The sequence below is a fragment of the Olea europaea genome, chromosome 23 (genome assembly GCF_002742605.1).
Source record: "Olea europaea var. sylvestris chromosome 23, O_europaea_v1, whole genome shotgun sequence".
Classification (NCBI taxonomy): Eukaryota; Viridiplantae; Streptophyta; class Magnoliopsida; order Lamiales; family Oleaceae; genus Olea; species Olea europaea.
The window spans coordinates 8,648,590-8,663,209 of NC_036259.1; the positions used below are offsets into that span (position 1 = coordinate 8,648,590).

A 14,620-nucleotide genomic window follows, 5' to 3' on the forward strand; every position below is an offset into this window, starting at 1 on the left:
ACAGACACAGTTAATTTGACGTTAATTATATTTCATTTACTTAAATATTATCTCCTATCAAAAAATACAGTAATTTATTTTCACAAATCTTCAACAACTATGTATCAAATTTAAATGACTAAATATTTAATGAAATTAACCTAAATATTGGAATGAGAAAATAAATAATGAAATTAAACACCTTTGTTCGAAATAACTTTACGAAAAAGCAAGTATTTTTTCTTTTTTTAAATCACAAAAACTATATCAACCTCTCAAAACATACAATTTACAAAAATAATCAAATACAATTAACATAACAATGTGTTGCTCAATCCAATTAAGTAATGTAAAATAAGTACATAATTTTATGTAAATAATAATTAGAAAAAGGGTTTCGAACGTTTTAAAATTTTTAGTTTGTAAAACAGATAAAATCGTATAAATCGGGTGTGGATCGCAGGTTTGAGAAAACCTGGGCAGGTCATTGATTTTTAAATTAAATGTTCTCAATGCCTAATTGACCCAAATTTCGACCCTGATTCTAGGGTCTCGATTTTTTCAATTGAATCGACCGGGACGGGTATTGGGTTGGTTTGAGATAAAGGATGAAAATCATGAAATTTAATATCTATGTAATAATGAAAGTGGAGATCATCTAATTTTAACTTTTTTGTTTTATTCATGAACTTCCTCTTCATAGTCCTACAGAAAATACGAGTTTACTCCTCCTATGTTAGTGTCCTGTTATTATTCCATCTTTTATATTGTACAAAATTTACATTTTCAAAACTTTATTTAAAGAATTTTCAAAAGACTCTTTATTTATAAAAAGTATTTTATATAATATAGAGAACATCTTTAAATTTAGAAAGTTTAAATTTTCATGCACTTCAATAATGCTCTCTATTTTGACAATTTGTTTCACTTTTCTCAAAAAGCATTTATATATCAATGACCAATCAATTTAAATGTGACTTGAATAGTTTAAGAAGTAGAATATTGAAGTACATTAAAAATAAATAATGAGTCAGACTCTTAAAATTTGGAGAGTTAAACCCACTATCTATTTTAAAAAAACCAAAATATATAGTCTTTTAGAGTTTATTTTTAAGCATAGCTCGTTAAGATAAAGAGTGTTTGTATTTAAAGAGTCTATTGAAGATGTTCTAATTCTCATATCTATTCAACTGCTAATTATCCTTGTCATTCAATATATTTAAAATAAAAATGTTAGATTATTTTCGTGTGAACTAGTATAATCATGATAGATTCCTCGTACGTTATGTTGTAATCTTTATGTACATTGATATCAAACCATACATTGTGTTAGATGCCGGACCATAGTTTTAAATGAACAAATGCTTGAGGCCTGTAAATCCGCGTGTTTTCATAGGCTCAATTCTGTCGAATTATCCTAGTGACAAGTAGATTAAGTTTCTATTTGAGCCCCAATTTTTAAAAAAATATTATTCTTTGAACTTATTTTCAATCACACATTTTTAATAAAATACGTAAATTCAATTTCCCTTTTTAATCATACACTTTGGAAAATACTATCATAACATCTATTTTACTCAAAAAATGGGCTCACGCGCTAAAACTCGATCGAAGCCCATTCTTATGAGCCATGTAAAGCCCAATCAAAAGAGAATCTTCTTGATGTAATTCACAAATCACAACCCATGCCAGTTTCCTGATAGCGCTGATAGAGTAACGGGAGGGGACAAGCGGCTTAGGGTTTCCCTTGGCACAAATTTATCTCGTGTTACAGTGACCTCTTCAAGGATTTATCTTGTGTGCAGTGATTTCTACCCAACTTCTTCATCACCAAACTTGGAAGGTAGTATCGAATTTATCTGTGTAAAAACGGGGTTTTTATATTGATTTGCTCTCGATTTGAGGGTTCTGAATGATTGAATTTCGACACAACCTTTATCTAATATTTGTCCAGCCTAATCTGAATTTAGTTTTTATGCCAATATTGTTGTTACTCGATGGTAATCTTCCTTACGCAACAGCAATTTTCTCTACAATATAGTTTTCTTAATTTTTGATATGGTTGTTTGTGGTTTTCCCCTTCCTTAGAGCTTGCCGCCCCACAATTCTCATCGGTAAAATACCCAGGACCAAATTCCAGTGGTGGCAACTCATGGGGATAAGGCTTTGTGGGGAATGTATTCAATTCCCAATCTAGAGAGTTGGACAAAGGAGGTGGAGAATTGAGATTGATAGATACTTCAAGTCATTCTAGATAAGATATTCATTTTTCTTTATGCAGTTGGTGAATCTTTTCCTGTTGGATTCTCTCTGATATAGATAAATCAATTGACTAAGGTGTTTTTTTTTTTCCATGGATTTGGATTTTTAACTTGCTTAGGTTTCATCAAATGGATTTGCATTTTCCACTTAATTAGGTCTGATTGATTTCTCTAAACAAAAACCTATGTTGTACTATCATTTAATAGAGCCTTTTTTTCCCCTGTTGGATTGATTATGGCATTCGTGATAGTCGATTTGGAGTTAGTTGGAATTTGGAAATTGCACTGTGATCGCCTCTGTAATATTATAATTTGTTTCAAGGTTTTGGTTGTCGTTTGTCCAACGAAACATGTATATTCTTAGTTTTATGTCTGATTATTACTTTTTTTTTTTAATATGATTCGTCTATCTCTTTTTGAAAGCCAATTTATACGTTCTAATTTTCTGGTTTTTAAAACATTTAAAAATCAGGGTTCAGAGGGCGGGCTTTGCAGAGATTTGACACCTCAGTTATCAATTGATATCACTAAAATACTCCGATGGGCAGAAAGAAGCCAAGCACCCGTGACGATGATGGTGCCACCACAACTCAGGGCGGTGGAGGAAAGTTAAAGAAGAAGACCTTTGTGATTGATGACGATGAGTATTTTATGGAAGAGCCTGTTGCTGTTCAGGAAAAGGAAGTAGCAGCACCAGTTGTTAATAGAACGGTTAAAACGGGAAATTCAAAGAAAATAGAAGCTATGGATGATGATGATGATGATGATGAGGTGGAGGAGACAGTGGATGAAGAAGATTATGATAATGAGGCTTTTACTTCGAAATTTTCTGGTAAAAACAAAGGAAAAGCCAGGAAAGGAGGGAATACTAATGCATTTAGTGCTTCAAATTTTGGCTTACTTGGAGAAGGAGACGATGAGGATAATGAAGATTTAGATTTGACAAAGGGTAGTGAAGAAGAAGGGAACAGTTTCTCGTCATTCACCGGGAAAAAGAAGCCCTCAAAATCAAAAAAGGGCGACGCATCTGTATTTGGCTCAATTGCTGACGATGAGAACGAAGGTGGGGAAGTTGATGATAATGAGAATGAGCCAGTGATCTCATTTTCTGGGAAGAAGAAGCCTGCAAAAAGTAAGAAGAATGATGGGAGTGTGTTTTCCTCTGCTAGATTCAATGGGTTGGATGAAGGGGAGGACGAGGATCAAGATAAACATGAGAGATTTGAAGAGGAGGATGAGGATGTTATGGAAATTACTTTTGCTGGTAAGAAGAAGTCGTCCAAGGGTTTGAAAAAAAGTGCAGGAAGTTTATTTGGGGCGGCTCTGCTTGATGAAGGAATTGATGAGGATACTTCTGCTTCAAAGCCCGATATTAATTTTGAAGAAGGTGACACTGTTGATGAGGGGGAAGATGTCTCGGTGATTAAATTTTCTGGTAAGAAGAAGTCATCTAAGAAGAAGAATAACAGTACATATGGTGCGTTGGAAACTGGGGTAGGAGATGAGTCTTCAGAAATCATAGAACCTGATCAGAGCAGTGTGAGCATCAGTAGTAAAGAAGCCGAGGAGTCAAAAAGTAAGAAGCAGACAATTGAAGATGTAGTAGAAACTTCAAAGAGTGATGTAGTCGAAACTTCAAAGAGTAAAAAGAAGAAAAAGAAGGGTGGGAGAACTGCTCAAGAAGAGGTAGACCTTGACAAGATTCTAGAAGAGCTTGGTGAAGCACCCTCAGTGTCTAAACCTTCTCCCACTCTGCCTGCAGCTTCAGCTGGGCTTACACAAGAGGAGAAAGTTCAAAGCCATCCTGAACTGGAAGATGGGGCTGGTGAAAAGGAAGCCGATGAGGAAGGGCCTGTAGAATCTGCTGCTGCGAAGAAGAAGAAAAAGAAGAAGGAAAAAGAAAAAGAGAAAAAGGCAGCTGCTGCTGCGGCAGATGCCCCTTCAGAGGGTAAGGCTCCTGATAAGAAAGTTTCAAAGCGTGTAAGGGAGATGCAAGAGAGACTTGCAAAACAGAATGAAGCTGAAGAGAGGAAGAGGAAGGAAGAAGAGGAGAGAATAAGGAAGGAAGAAGAAGAGCGCCGTCGGCAGGAAGAGCTGGAAAGGATAGCTGAAGAGAAAAAGCGCCAAAAAAAAGAAAGGGAGAGGGAGAAGAATTTGAAGAAAAAACAAGAGGGGAGACTATTAACTGGGAAGCAAAAAGAAGAAGCTCGTAGGAGGGAGGCAATGCGGAACCAAATTCTTTCTAATGCAAGTTTGCAGTTGCCTGCTGGTGACACTGCTGGAGCACCAGCTAAGCGGCCATTGTATCAGAAGAAAAAGTCAAAGACACAAGCTCGGGCAAATGGAGCAGCCTCTGGAGAGGGTGTTGAGTGTTCAGAAGCAGAAGAAAACCGGCAGGAAAATATAGGTAAAGAACTCGTGGAAGAAGCTGAGGATATTGAGGAAGTGGAATCTGAATTAGCTGAGAAGCTCGAGGAATTGAATTTAACGAATATAGAGGAGAAAGGTGAAGTTACTGATGTTGTAATGAATGGAGTTGACGAAGATGACGACGATGAAGAATGGGATGCTAAAAGTTGGGATGATGCTGATCTTAAGTTGCCAGGTAAAAATGCATTTGCTGATGAAGAGATTGACTCGGAGCCTGAACCTCTAGGTAAGAAAGGGATAAGAAGTGCGAGACCTGAGACTAATGATGTTGGCCTGCCTCCTGCAGCAGCCAAGCCTGTAGTTACAACGCCAAAAGCTATCTCAGTTCTGCAAGTTAAGAAAGACGATCCTGAAACTGAGTGTATAGACCAGAAAAAAAGAAAAGTTAAGAAGGAAGCAAAATCAGATGTCTCGAGCCCGAGTGAAAAAAGTCTTCGGTCGCCCATATGCTGCATAATGGGGCATGTGGATACTGGTAAAACAAAGCTGCTTGATTGTATAAGAGGCACTAATGTCCAAGAAGGTGAGGCTGGTGGGATTACCCAGCAAATTGGGGCAACATATTTTCCTGCTGAGAATATTCGGGATAGAACCAAGGAACTGAAAGCTGATGCGAAATTGAATGTTCCAGGACTACTAGTGATTGATACTCCAGGACACGAGTCCTTTACTAATCTGCGTTCTCGGGGTTCAGGATTATGTGATATTGCAATTTTGGTTGTTGACATAATGCATGGTTTGGAACCACAGACTATTGAGTCACTGAATCTTCTGAAGATGAGAAACACAGAATTTATAGTTGCCTTGAATAAAGTGAGTCACACAATAATTTTCCTTTGATTTCTTTGTTTCTATTAGCTCATGTTACATTGTTTTACCATGCTAGGTTGATAGACTGTATGGCTGGAAAATTTGTCGCAATGCGCCAATTGTTAAGGCAATGAAGCAACAGTCAAAAGATGTACAAATCGAATTCAATATGAGGCTTACTCAGGTATTGTATATTGCTTCCCGTGTATGTATGGATTCACAAATCTATGTTAGTATGCACAATAACTTTTGGTTATTTGTGGGGGTTTTTTGGGGGAAGGGATGGGTGTTAAGTCGGGCTATCTATCTCTTCTTTAACCCTGGTCTAACTTTTGCCATTTTTTTGAACTGTATTATGTTGACACTATTTGAATGTTACAGGTTGTAACTCAGTTCAAGGAGCAAGGGATAAACACTGAGTTGTATTATAAAAATAAAGAAATGGGGGAGACATTCAGTATTGTTCCGACGAGTGCAATCAGGTTTGGTTTGTTACTTCAATTTGTTAACACTTGTTCAATTTCTTCCCTTTACTATTTTGACTTTTTGATTACATAATGTCTAATAACTATATTCCATTTTATAACATCCTGACACCGTGTTTTACTTCTGTACCAGTGGTGAAGGTATCCCTGACTTGTTGCTATTGCTAGTGCAATGGGCTCAAAAAACTATGGTTGAGAAACTTACTTACAGCAATGAAGTGCAGGTTTGTCGTCTTTTCATTTTTTGTCCATGCTTGTGAGAAATGAAGTGTGTGAATACTGACAATGACTTGCAACTCGATGGCAGTGTACTGTTCTGGAGGTCAAGGTTATTGAAGGTCATGGAACAACCATTGATGTTGTGTTAGTCAATGGCGTGCTTCATGAAGGAGATCAAATAGTTGTTTGTGGGATGCAGGTAAGTATCGGATACTTGAGGGCCCGAAATTTAATTGGATGGTATTATCCAAACCTTAAACTTGACTTACTTCTCAGGGACCAATTGTTACCACAATTCGAGCATTATTAACTCCCCATCCAATGAAGGAGCTCAGAGTCAAGGTAAAGATTGCTTTGGTTATTGTTACTCAGTTTTACCAGCAAAGTCAGTCATTCCACTTTCCTTTTTTATCTTCCTTAAATTATTAATGACAACTTAGGCGAATGTGGAGCTAGGATAATTTTTAGTGGCTACATTTTGACAGAACTTATTATTGTATTTTGTGTCAGTGTAAATTGGAAAGTCCTTCATTATCTAAGCTGTAGCGAAGCTGCAAGCAAATGCCGTTTGAAACCATTATCATTCGTTTGAAGTTTGTGTAAGACCCTAACAGAACACTAGCTGTGCTAAATTGCGCGTGAGGTGTTTTGATCCTGTGACGGTGCTTTGAGGTGTCAGACTAATATAAAGTAACAGAACCGTAAAAAAAATTATACCCATAATAAACTTTAGACCATCTAAAAATATCCATAATAGAACATTCAGCAAAATGAAAAGTCTAATATGTAACTAGAAACATAAATTGGACTTGAAATGGAGAGAGTAGCAAAGAATAATATGAATAGCAGTGGGCACGTAACAAGTCCACTCATCCATAACTAGAGCTACAGCCTAAAACAAATTAAACAATTGGCCAACTATTTATGAAATTTTCTTATACTTAAAAAAAGAAAAGATACCTGCAACAAAAATATGGAAGGGAAGAACAGAGAAGTTCTTATCAGTCTCCTGGCAACTGTCATTTGCTGTTGAAAAGGTGCAACATTGTTTTGGAAGGAGATTACACTTCAATCAAAAGAATAAAGGCCTTGAGCATGCATGGGCTCTTCCCTAGTTCTCTTTGCCAATCAGAATATTTCGTTTCAATTTTTGAGTGCGGGTTATTTATTAAACCTCTCAAACAACCCTCTAATGTTTTGGGATATTAAAAACCAGCCAAAACGTGGAGAATAAAAAGTACCCGAGAGAGAGTGAGACTAAAGGCTAAAGAGTGCAAATGGCTGGCTGGCTGGCTGTGTTTTAGAGAGCACCACCATAAGGCCTAAGCCTTGAGCTTTCATACTGTAAGATTTGAGAGTCCTATAGGAAGCCTCACATGAGGTGTACCTTGAGGGGCACCTTGAAAACAATGCATGGTCTGTGACCACATCTTTTGTGTTTAGTCATTATTCCAGGAAGCATGGGAACAAGTTCTAGCTTCTATTTTCTAATAATGGATGCGGTTTTGTGGGTGAAATTACCAAATGGATCAGGTTACAACAATGTCTTGGTTTGTCCTTGAGAAAAAAATTACCTTTTTGTTTCTGCGCTGATCTACAATTAATCTATTGACTTTGAGTATTTCTCCAAAATCTTGTTCAAAATATCAGTGTAACAATGATAATCATGTCGTCAAAGACACGTTTCCAGTTCCTATTTTTATGATTTATCGAGTACATTGAACTGCTTCTGGTTAAGCTAAGCTGTCTTGGGATACTGATAAAAATGCCATAAGCACCTAGGCTGCCTTACAGTGAAATGTGGAAAGGAAGTTTCTGTTGATTTCAAATCTAATATTTATTAGCTGTAATATATGACAATTAAGAGTATGCCATCTCTAAGATGCTCATGCATGTACACAATCAAACCCACAAATGCCCATATACATATGTAATGGATATATATAAGAATATGTAAGTGCTTAAGAATATCTTGAGGGACTGTATTTTGATAGTTCAGCTGGGGAAGTTTGAAATAAAAAACTTCCAGTATCAGTGAGTGCGTGCTCACAGAGACTCACACATGTATTAAGTCGATGTATATGAACGCGTTAGTGAATTTTCATTTAATTGCTATTAGCTTTAGATTATCATACTTTATACCCTAGTTTCAGGGAGAACTTATAAAACAAAAATTTGCTCCTTTTTATTGTAATTCTTGACAAATCGTTTCCAGAATAAAATGAATTATAAAGGGTTCCAATTTATCAATGTGTTGGCATTGCTTTATCTCCTCTTGGACTTCATGTATAACAAGCGTTGAGCTTCACTTAAACCTTTGTTTGTTGGATTACATCTCTGTTGCTACTCTAAAATATGCTTAGCAAGTGCCGAGCCAATTGGGTTCCTTGCCTCCCAATTTTCACATGTAATGCCCAAGGAGCTGGAGCTCGATCATCCATCTCAGTGATGCGCATTTTCGAGCCATTAATACTGTTTCTTCTTTTCTCCTTTTTAGCTAATGAAACCTCATAACCTGTCAACGGCGAACGGCTTAAGGTGGATAAATCCATGTACTTTACAGGGCTCAAACACCTGAGTGTCTAAAATAGAATGAAATATGCAAAAACTGCGTTGTGAATTTCTTTGAGAAATGTCACTTACCCATCCTGGATATCTCACGAAGAAATTGATATAAAACCTCTTGATGCTTAGTGACGTTATTTATGTTTTATGCATATTTTTCTCTTCATAAATTCACCTGTTAAATAAATACATCCACTAGAATTATTAGTTACAAGTGTCTAGATCCTTAGTTGCAGCACATTCTACAATTGCAATATTCTCTATCTCTATCCCGAAATTTTTATAAGAACTTGCCTTCAAGTTCTTCTCTTCCTTTTTTAAGCATTAGGCGCACATTGATTATTGGATTCAGATTTTATAAACAGTGCTCCATTGGTTGTTTAATTTCAGGGAACTTATCTGCACCACAAAGAAATCAAGGCTGCCCAGGGTATCAAGCTTACTGGTCAGGTAATTTTATTATTAGAGGGAAGTGTTACTATGTTACCTGCGTTCTCTTGTAGTTGTCCCATCATTGCAACAATATGTCAATATAAAATGTAGTTCCAAGTGATGATGAGTGAAATATGACTGTTGACAAAGAATTGTTAATGTAGATAATATAGATATAATAAAGAGACATTGAATTTTATGTAGACGGAGTCACATTTGGGAATCCTTAATGTGGATTGCATAGGGACGGAGAGCAGACGTGAATTATATTTGCTATTTCTTATTGCATCAGAATGGAATCAATAAGTTATCCAAAAGCTTGTTAACCCGACTTCTACTATGAATAAGGTTACTTGACTTACAAAGATAGTTTGACTAAATGGTTATGTACATTGCCTTTGGGAACTTCCTAATTCAAGCCATTTCTCCTCTACAAGCCTCCTTACCCTTGGCAAACAGACTAATCTACATCTATTTTATCTCAATATTTATGGTGTTCTGTTTTGTTTCTTGTCTTCTTTTCATAATTGCTTGATTTCTAATGTTAGAAAGGTGATTTATGCTTATCAATTTATTTCATATCATGGTTTGGTGTTAAAAATCATCGAGGTTCTCTCTTCCTTCAGAAAAGTGAAGAAGTGCACTAGTAACTTGTGTCAACAGTCAAATCTATTGTTCTTGCAGAATAGTTGTGAACAGAAAAGGATAATGATGTGATTTTAGAAATATCATTGATTCTTTCTTAACTTTCATTTTGACCTAACTCTCAGTCTCTCACACCCAAAACTTGGTTCTTCAAATGCAAGCCATTGCCCCATTTTCTATTTCTAGTTTGTACATTTGCTGAGAACTCTTCTAGATATTCTCCAGTTAAAATTTGTTTTCATTGTATTCTTTAGGGCCTTGATCATGCCATTGCTGGCACTGCACTATATGTTGTGGGGCCAGATGATGATTTGGAAGATATAAAGGAATCAGCCATGGAAGATATGAGGTCAGTTATGAGCCGGATTGATAAAAGTGGTGAAGGAGTTTATGTTCAAGCATCCACCCTTGGTTCACTGGAGGCCTTGCTGGAGTTCTTGAAGACCCCAGAAGTAAAGATACCTGTTAGTGGTATAGGCATAGGCCCCGTACATAAGAAGGATGTCATGAAGGCAAGCGTCATGCTAGAGAAGAAGAAAGAGTATGCAACAATTTTGGCTTTCGATGTTAAAGTCACACCAGAGGCTCGGGAACTTGCAGATGAACTTGGTGTCAAAATATTCATTGCTGATATTATATATCACTTATTTGATCAGTTCAAGGCCTATATCGATAACCTTAAGGAGGAAAAGAAACGGGAAAGCGCTGATGATGCAGTATTTCCTTGTGTTCTCAAGATTATGCCAAATTGCATCTTTAACAAGAAAGATCCAATTGTTTTGGGAGTGGATGTTCTTGAAGGAATTGTCAAGGTAATACTGATGGGTTATTCTCTATGTTTCTTGAGACATTGAATAAATGGATGTTTATTACATGTTCTTTACACACTTTGAGTTCCAGTTATCCATTAAGAATAAGCTAAAATAAGCTTTGATGATTGAACTTTTTGAAATAGACGGAGTACCCGTGTCGATACGACATGGGCATGGGAATGACATATAAGTATATGATATGTGTCGGATCCTTCAAGTTTCAACCAAATACTCTGTCGTCGTTTCTACTTCTTTCTTCTTCTCTTTCCCTTTTCGTCCTCCTTTTTCTTTCTCCTTTTTCCTCTCTGTAAACTAGCACCACCTTCGAGATGGTGGAGGAAGGCGATGGAGGTTTTTCTTATTTCTTTCCCCGTTCTTCTTTTTCTCTCTCTCTCTCTCTCTCTCTCTCTCTCTCTATATTTATGGTTTAGGATTTTCTTTGTATGAAATGAAAATGGATTCCATGTAGTGCTACTCAGTGTTCCACTAAGTCCAAATTGTAATCATGTCCCTCATTTTTTATTCTATTACATTTAGTAATGAACTCTCATAATTGAAAACTAAATTCCGAAATTCTATTTTATTCTTCTTAACCCATTCAATACTCATTTCCTTCTTGATGAATAATAGATTTTGGTCTATTTAAAATGATATCTTGGGTTAGTAAAAAAAATATTGAAGCTTGAAAGACGTAGCCGAGTACCTTTGTTCGAAATTTGGATTCTTTTTAACCATGTTCCTATATTCTATATTTTAGAAAATAAGAGATCCGACACTTAGATATGAACTCATAACCAAGTCTGAGCATCATTGAAAATAAGTACATGATTAACAAGAAAGTAGATCCTTCCTTGTGATTTAATGCTCTCGTGATTTGCTATCTTCTGAATCTTGCATAGGATGGGATGGGTTGGTAATTGATTTGTATGTTCGGTGCTCTCATGATCTGCTACCTTTTCTATTGATGTAATTTATATATATGATTGAATAGATCTGTTGTCTTAACTATGCACTGCGATTCTAGTCATCATTTTATAGTTTCATGAGAAATGCTTCCTAATTGAGTGGTTTCTTTGTAGATATATTTTCTTTTAGTTTATAGTTAGTACACAAATGATCATTCATCGCTTTTTTTTCTTTCTGTTTCCCATGCAAGGACTTGCTTCCCTTTCTCTAATTGTCTGACCATGGTGCAAGTGTCCCTTGCTTCACTTTTAAGAGTTTATTCACTTTGCTCTATTTGCATTGTTCTATGTTTCTGTCCTATCTGCTTGATTGCCATGTATCTTTTGTTGTTTGGCTCATTATTCTACTTTCAAAACTTATACAGGTTGGGACTCCAATATGTGTTCCCCAAAAGGATTTTATTGACATTGGTCGGATTGCTTCAGTGGAGAATAACCACAAGCCTGTGGACTATGCCAAGAAAGGACAAAAAGTCGCTATTAAGGTATGATGATGTTTTCCTATGCTTGATCTTTGGTGCTTCTTTTGCATAAGATTTTGATTCTTAAATGCTGAAGTACTATTAGGGGACTGTTGAAATGTGTTTGTACAGAGAGAGAGAGAGAGATTTTTGGCAGTGAAAATAGAGAGAGCAGAAGTCAGGAAAGCAGTATGAAATTTAGCAGAGGAAAAGGTTGCTGAGGCGGATTAACAAGATAGCCCATTTATATTGTATTTTCAACCTTGTGAGGCCTTTTCCAGAGAAATTAGAGAATCACGATGCATCTTCCAAAGATGTGAATGTGGAAAATATTTTTGGATATCCTGGACATGACTTTTAAAGCTTCCTAAAGACCAAATGGCCAAAGATGTGAATGTGGAAAAATATTTTTGGATACCCTGGACATAACTTTTCAAGCTTCCTAAGACCAAATGGCCAAAATTTGGAGCAGAATTCATAAACTGTAGTCTATGAAAACATTAAAATAATGATGCACAAACAAATGAATCCTGTTGGAAGCTTTGAGAAAACAGAAGGAAAACTTATTGGAGACTGAGAGAAGTAAACTGAGGATATGGTTAAGTATAATTATATACTGGTTTTATGTTCATTTGCTTTTCACAATGTTGATCTAGAGAATAGCTGCTGGTCTTAAGCAGTTGTAGATGGTTGCATTCAATATAAGTTATTAGTATGTGTACCAGTAGTTTTTCATTCTACCGCATAATCCCACTTTTGCGATTTCCCTCCTTTTTAGCCCGAAAGAAAAAAATTTCCTGCTTATCTTTTTCTATTCACAGTTGAATGGATATAAGTGAAAAGGTTTATAGAAACAGGATAGTTTTTATGTCTTGCATAAACTATCGTTGTCCACTCAAATCAACGAATTCAATTTGATGGCAATGGGTATTGTTACAACTGATTTATTTCCTTGGGCAAGGTTAATCTTCGAGCTCCTAGGATAATATCCTTGTGATGTGCATATGGCAACGGAAAGTTTCCATTCTATTTCTCCTCCATGCATACATGATTACAATTTTGGTTGCTGCCAACTTTATAATACACCTGCTCCAGCATTATTTGGTCCTTGCCTCAAGTTTTATGCTTCATTTTACTTGGGGCCTGTTTGATTCGGTGGGTTTTCCATGGAATTTTTTCCATTTTTCACCTTTTTAGCCGTCTGATTGCTTAGATTTTCCCGGCAATTTGTTTTCCTCCCCCCACTCTCATGTGACCCACTTTCCTTAAAATTATGGAAAACCAATTCCCATGGTTTTGGTTGGGATTCCAGGTGGAAAATTATGCTAATCATATACATTTAATTGGCAATTCTCAGTAAAACAAGTACTAAGCAATTCAATTTCTTGGAATTCGTCTTTCCATTTAAGTTTCATTCTTCCAATCAAACGGACCCTTAGATTCTTGGATGTGCAGTCTTCCACTTTTACCAGGTCCATTCTATCACATGCTTAGTATTTTGAACCCCAACTTTTTTGTGTATTCTCAGATAGTTGGCAGCAGTTCCGATGAACAGCAGAAGATGTTTGGCAGGCATTTTGAGATCGAAGACGAGCTTGTCAGCCGAATTTCTAGGACATCAATTGATGTCCTTAAAGCTAATTATCGGGTATGGAAATCATCTTGGGTTTTCTTCGTATGCAAGGAGAATAGCATGTTTTTCTGCTCTAGGTTGATTTTAAGTGTAGATTTGCTGATTCATGATTTTATACAGGATGACCTGTCTAATGAAGAATGGAGACTCTTGGTCAAATTAAAAAACCTTTTCAAGATTCAATAACTTATGATAACAGCATTCGAGCTGACAGACAGGATGAAAGGGCACAGAGTCGAAGGGAGAAGCTTGGACAGGAGAGCATAATAAGGCGAAAGTGATTCGTGGGATGTGGTAATGGCGAAATTTAGTCATGATTTACTATTTTCGCCACCAATTGGGATGGTTACAAGTTGCCTTCTGTACCCCACTACGGTTTTGTTGCTTGTTTCTTCTGCTGTGAGATTGGCAGGTATGGTATAGAGGAAAATAATTATGAAGATGACTGTATGATGGTCGACTGTTTGATGAATATATAGACGATCGTAAAGTTTTGTAAGATTGGTTTTCAGTACTCGTCGGTCTCTATGTCGACGCGATGAAATAATGTTTTAATTTTATAATTCTGTCAGTATGTTTCCCCTGAATGGTCAATCCATTGAATGATAAGAAGAGACTATGGCTTTCGAGGCTGACTGGCATAGAGTTCCCCTTCAATACTTATAAGAGCATTTTTTTTTTCTTTATTTAAGTTGAAGGGCAATTCTGCCTCTCTAGAAATTTTGAATAAAACCGTTAATTAAAGGTTTTTCTAAATTTATTTTTCTCCAAAATTATTTTCAATAAAATACTTTATAGAATTTTATTTATTATTATTTTTTTTTGTTCACCTTTTAACTACATTCTTTAAAAAAACCCGCTTCAAACAAGTTTCTAATGAGGACAAATTACGTTACTTAATTAAAAATTAAGTGAAAATTTAC

The 14,620-nt window shown here is 36.1% G+C and overlaps 1 protein-coding gene across 2 annotated transcripts; it reads left to right on the forward strand.

Moving 5' to 3' along the window:
• Positions 1-1,647: 1,647 nt before the first annotated feature.
• Positions 1,648-14,354, forward strand: LOC111372306 (eukaryotic translation initiation factor 5B-like). Of its 2 annotated transcripts, XM_022994576.1 has the most exons (13): positions 1,654-1,822; positions 2,068-2,193; positions 2,713-5,483; positions 5,557-5,664; positions 5,862-5,962; positions 6,099-6,189; positions 6,273-6,383; positions 6,461-6,526; positions 9,140-9,199; positions 10,081-10,638; positions 11,969-12,088; positions 13,593-13,712; positions 13,818-14,354. In XM_022994576.1, the coding sequence occupies exons 3-13, from the start codon at positions 2,781-2,783 to the stop codon at positions 13,881-13,883; spliced, it is 4,104 nt and encodes a 1,367-aa protein (XP_022850344.1). In that variant the 5' UTR covers positions 1,654-1,822; positions 2,068-2,193; positions 2,713-2,780; the 3' UTR covers positions 13,884-14,354. The 2 variants fall into 2 exon arrangements, with proteins under 2 accessions (XP_022850343.1, XP_022850344.1); XM_022994575.1 differs by lacking the exon at positions 2,068-2,193 and having other exon boundaries at positions 1,648-1,822.
• Positions 14,355-14,620: the final 266 nt, after the last annotated feature.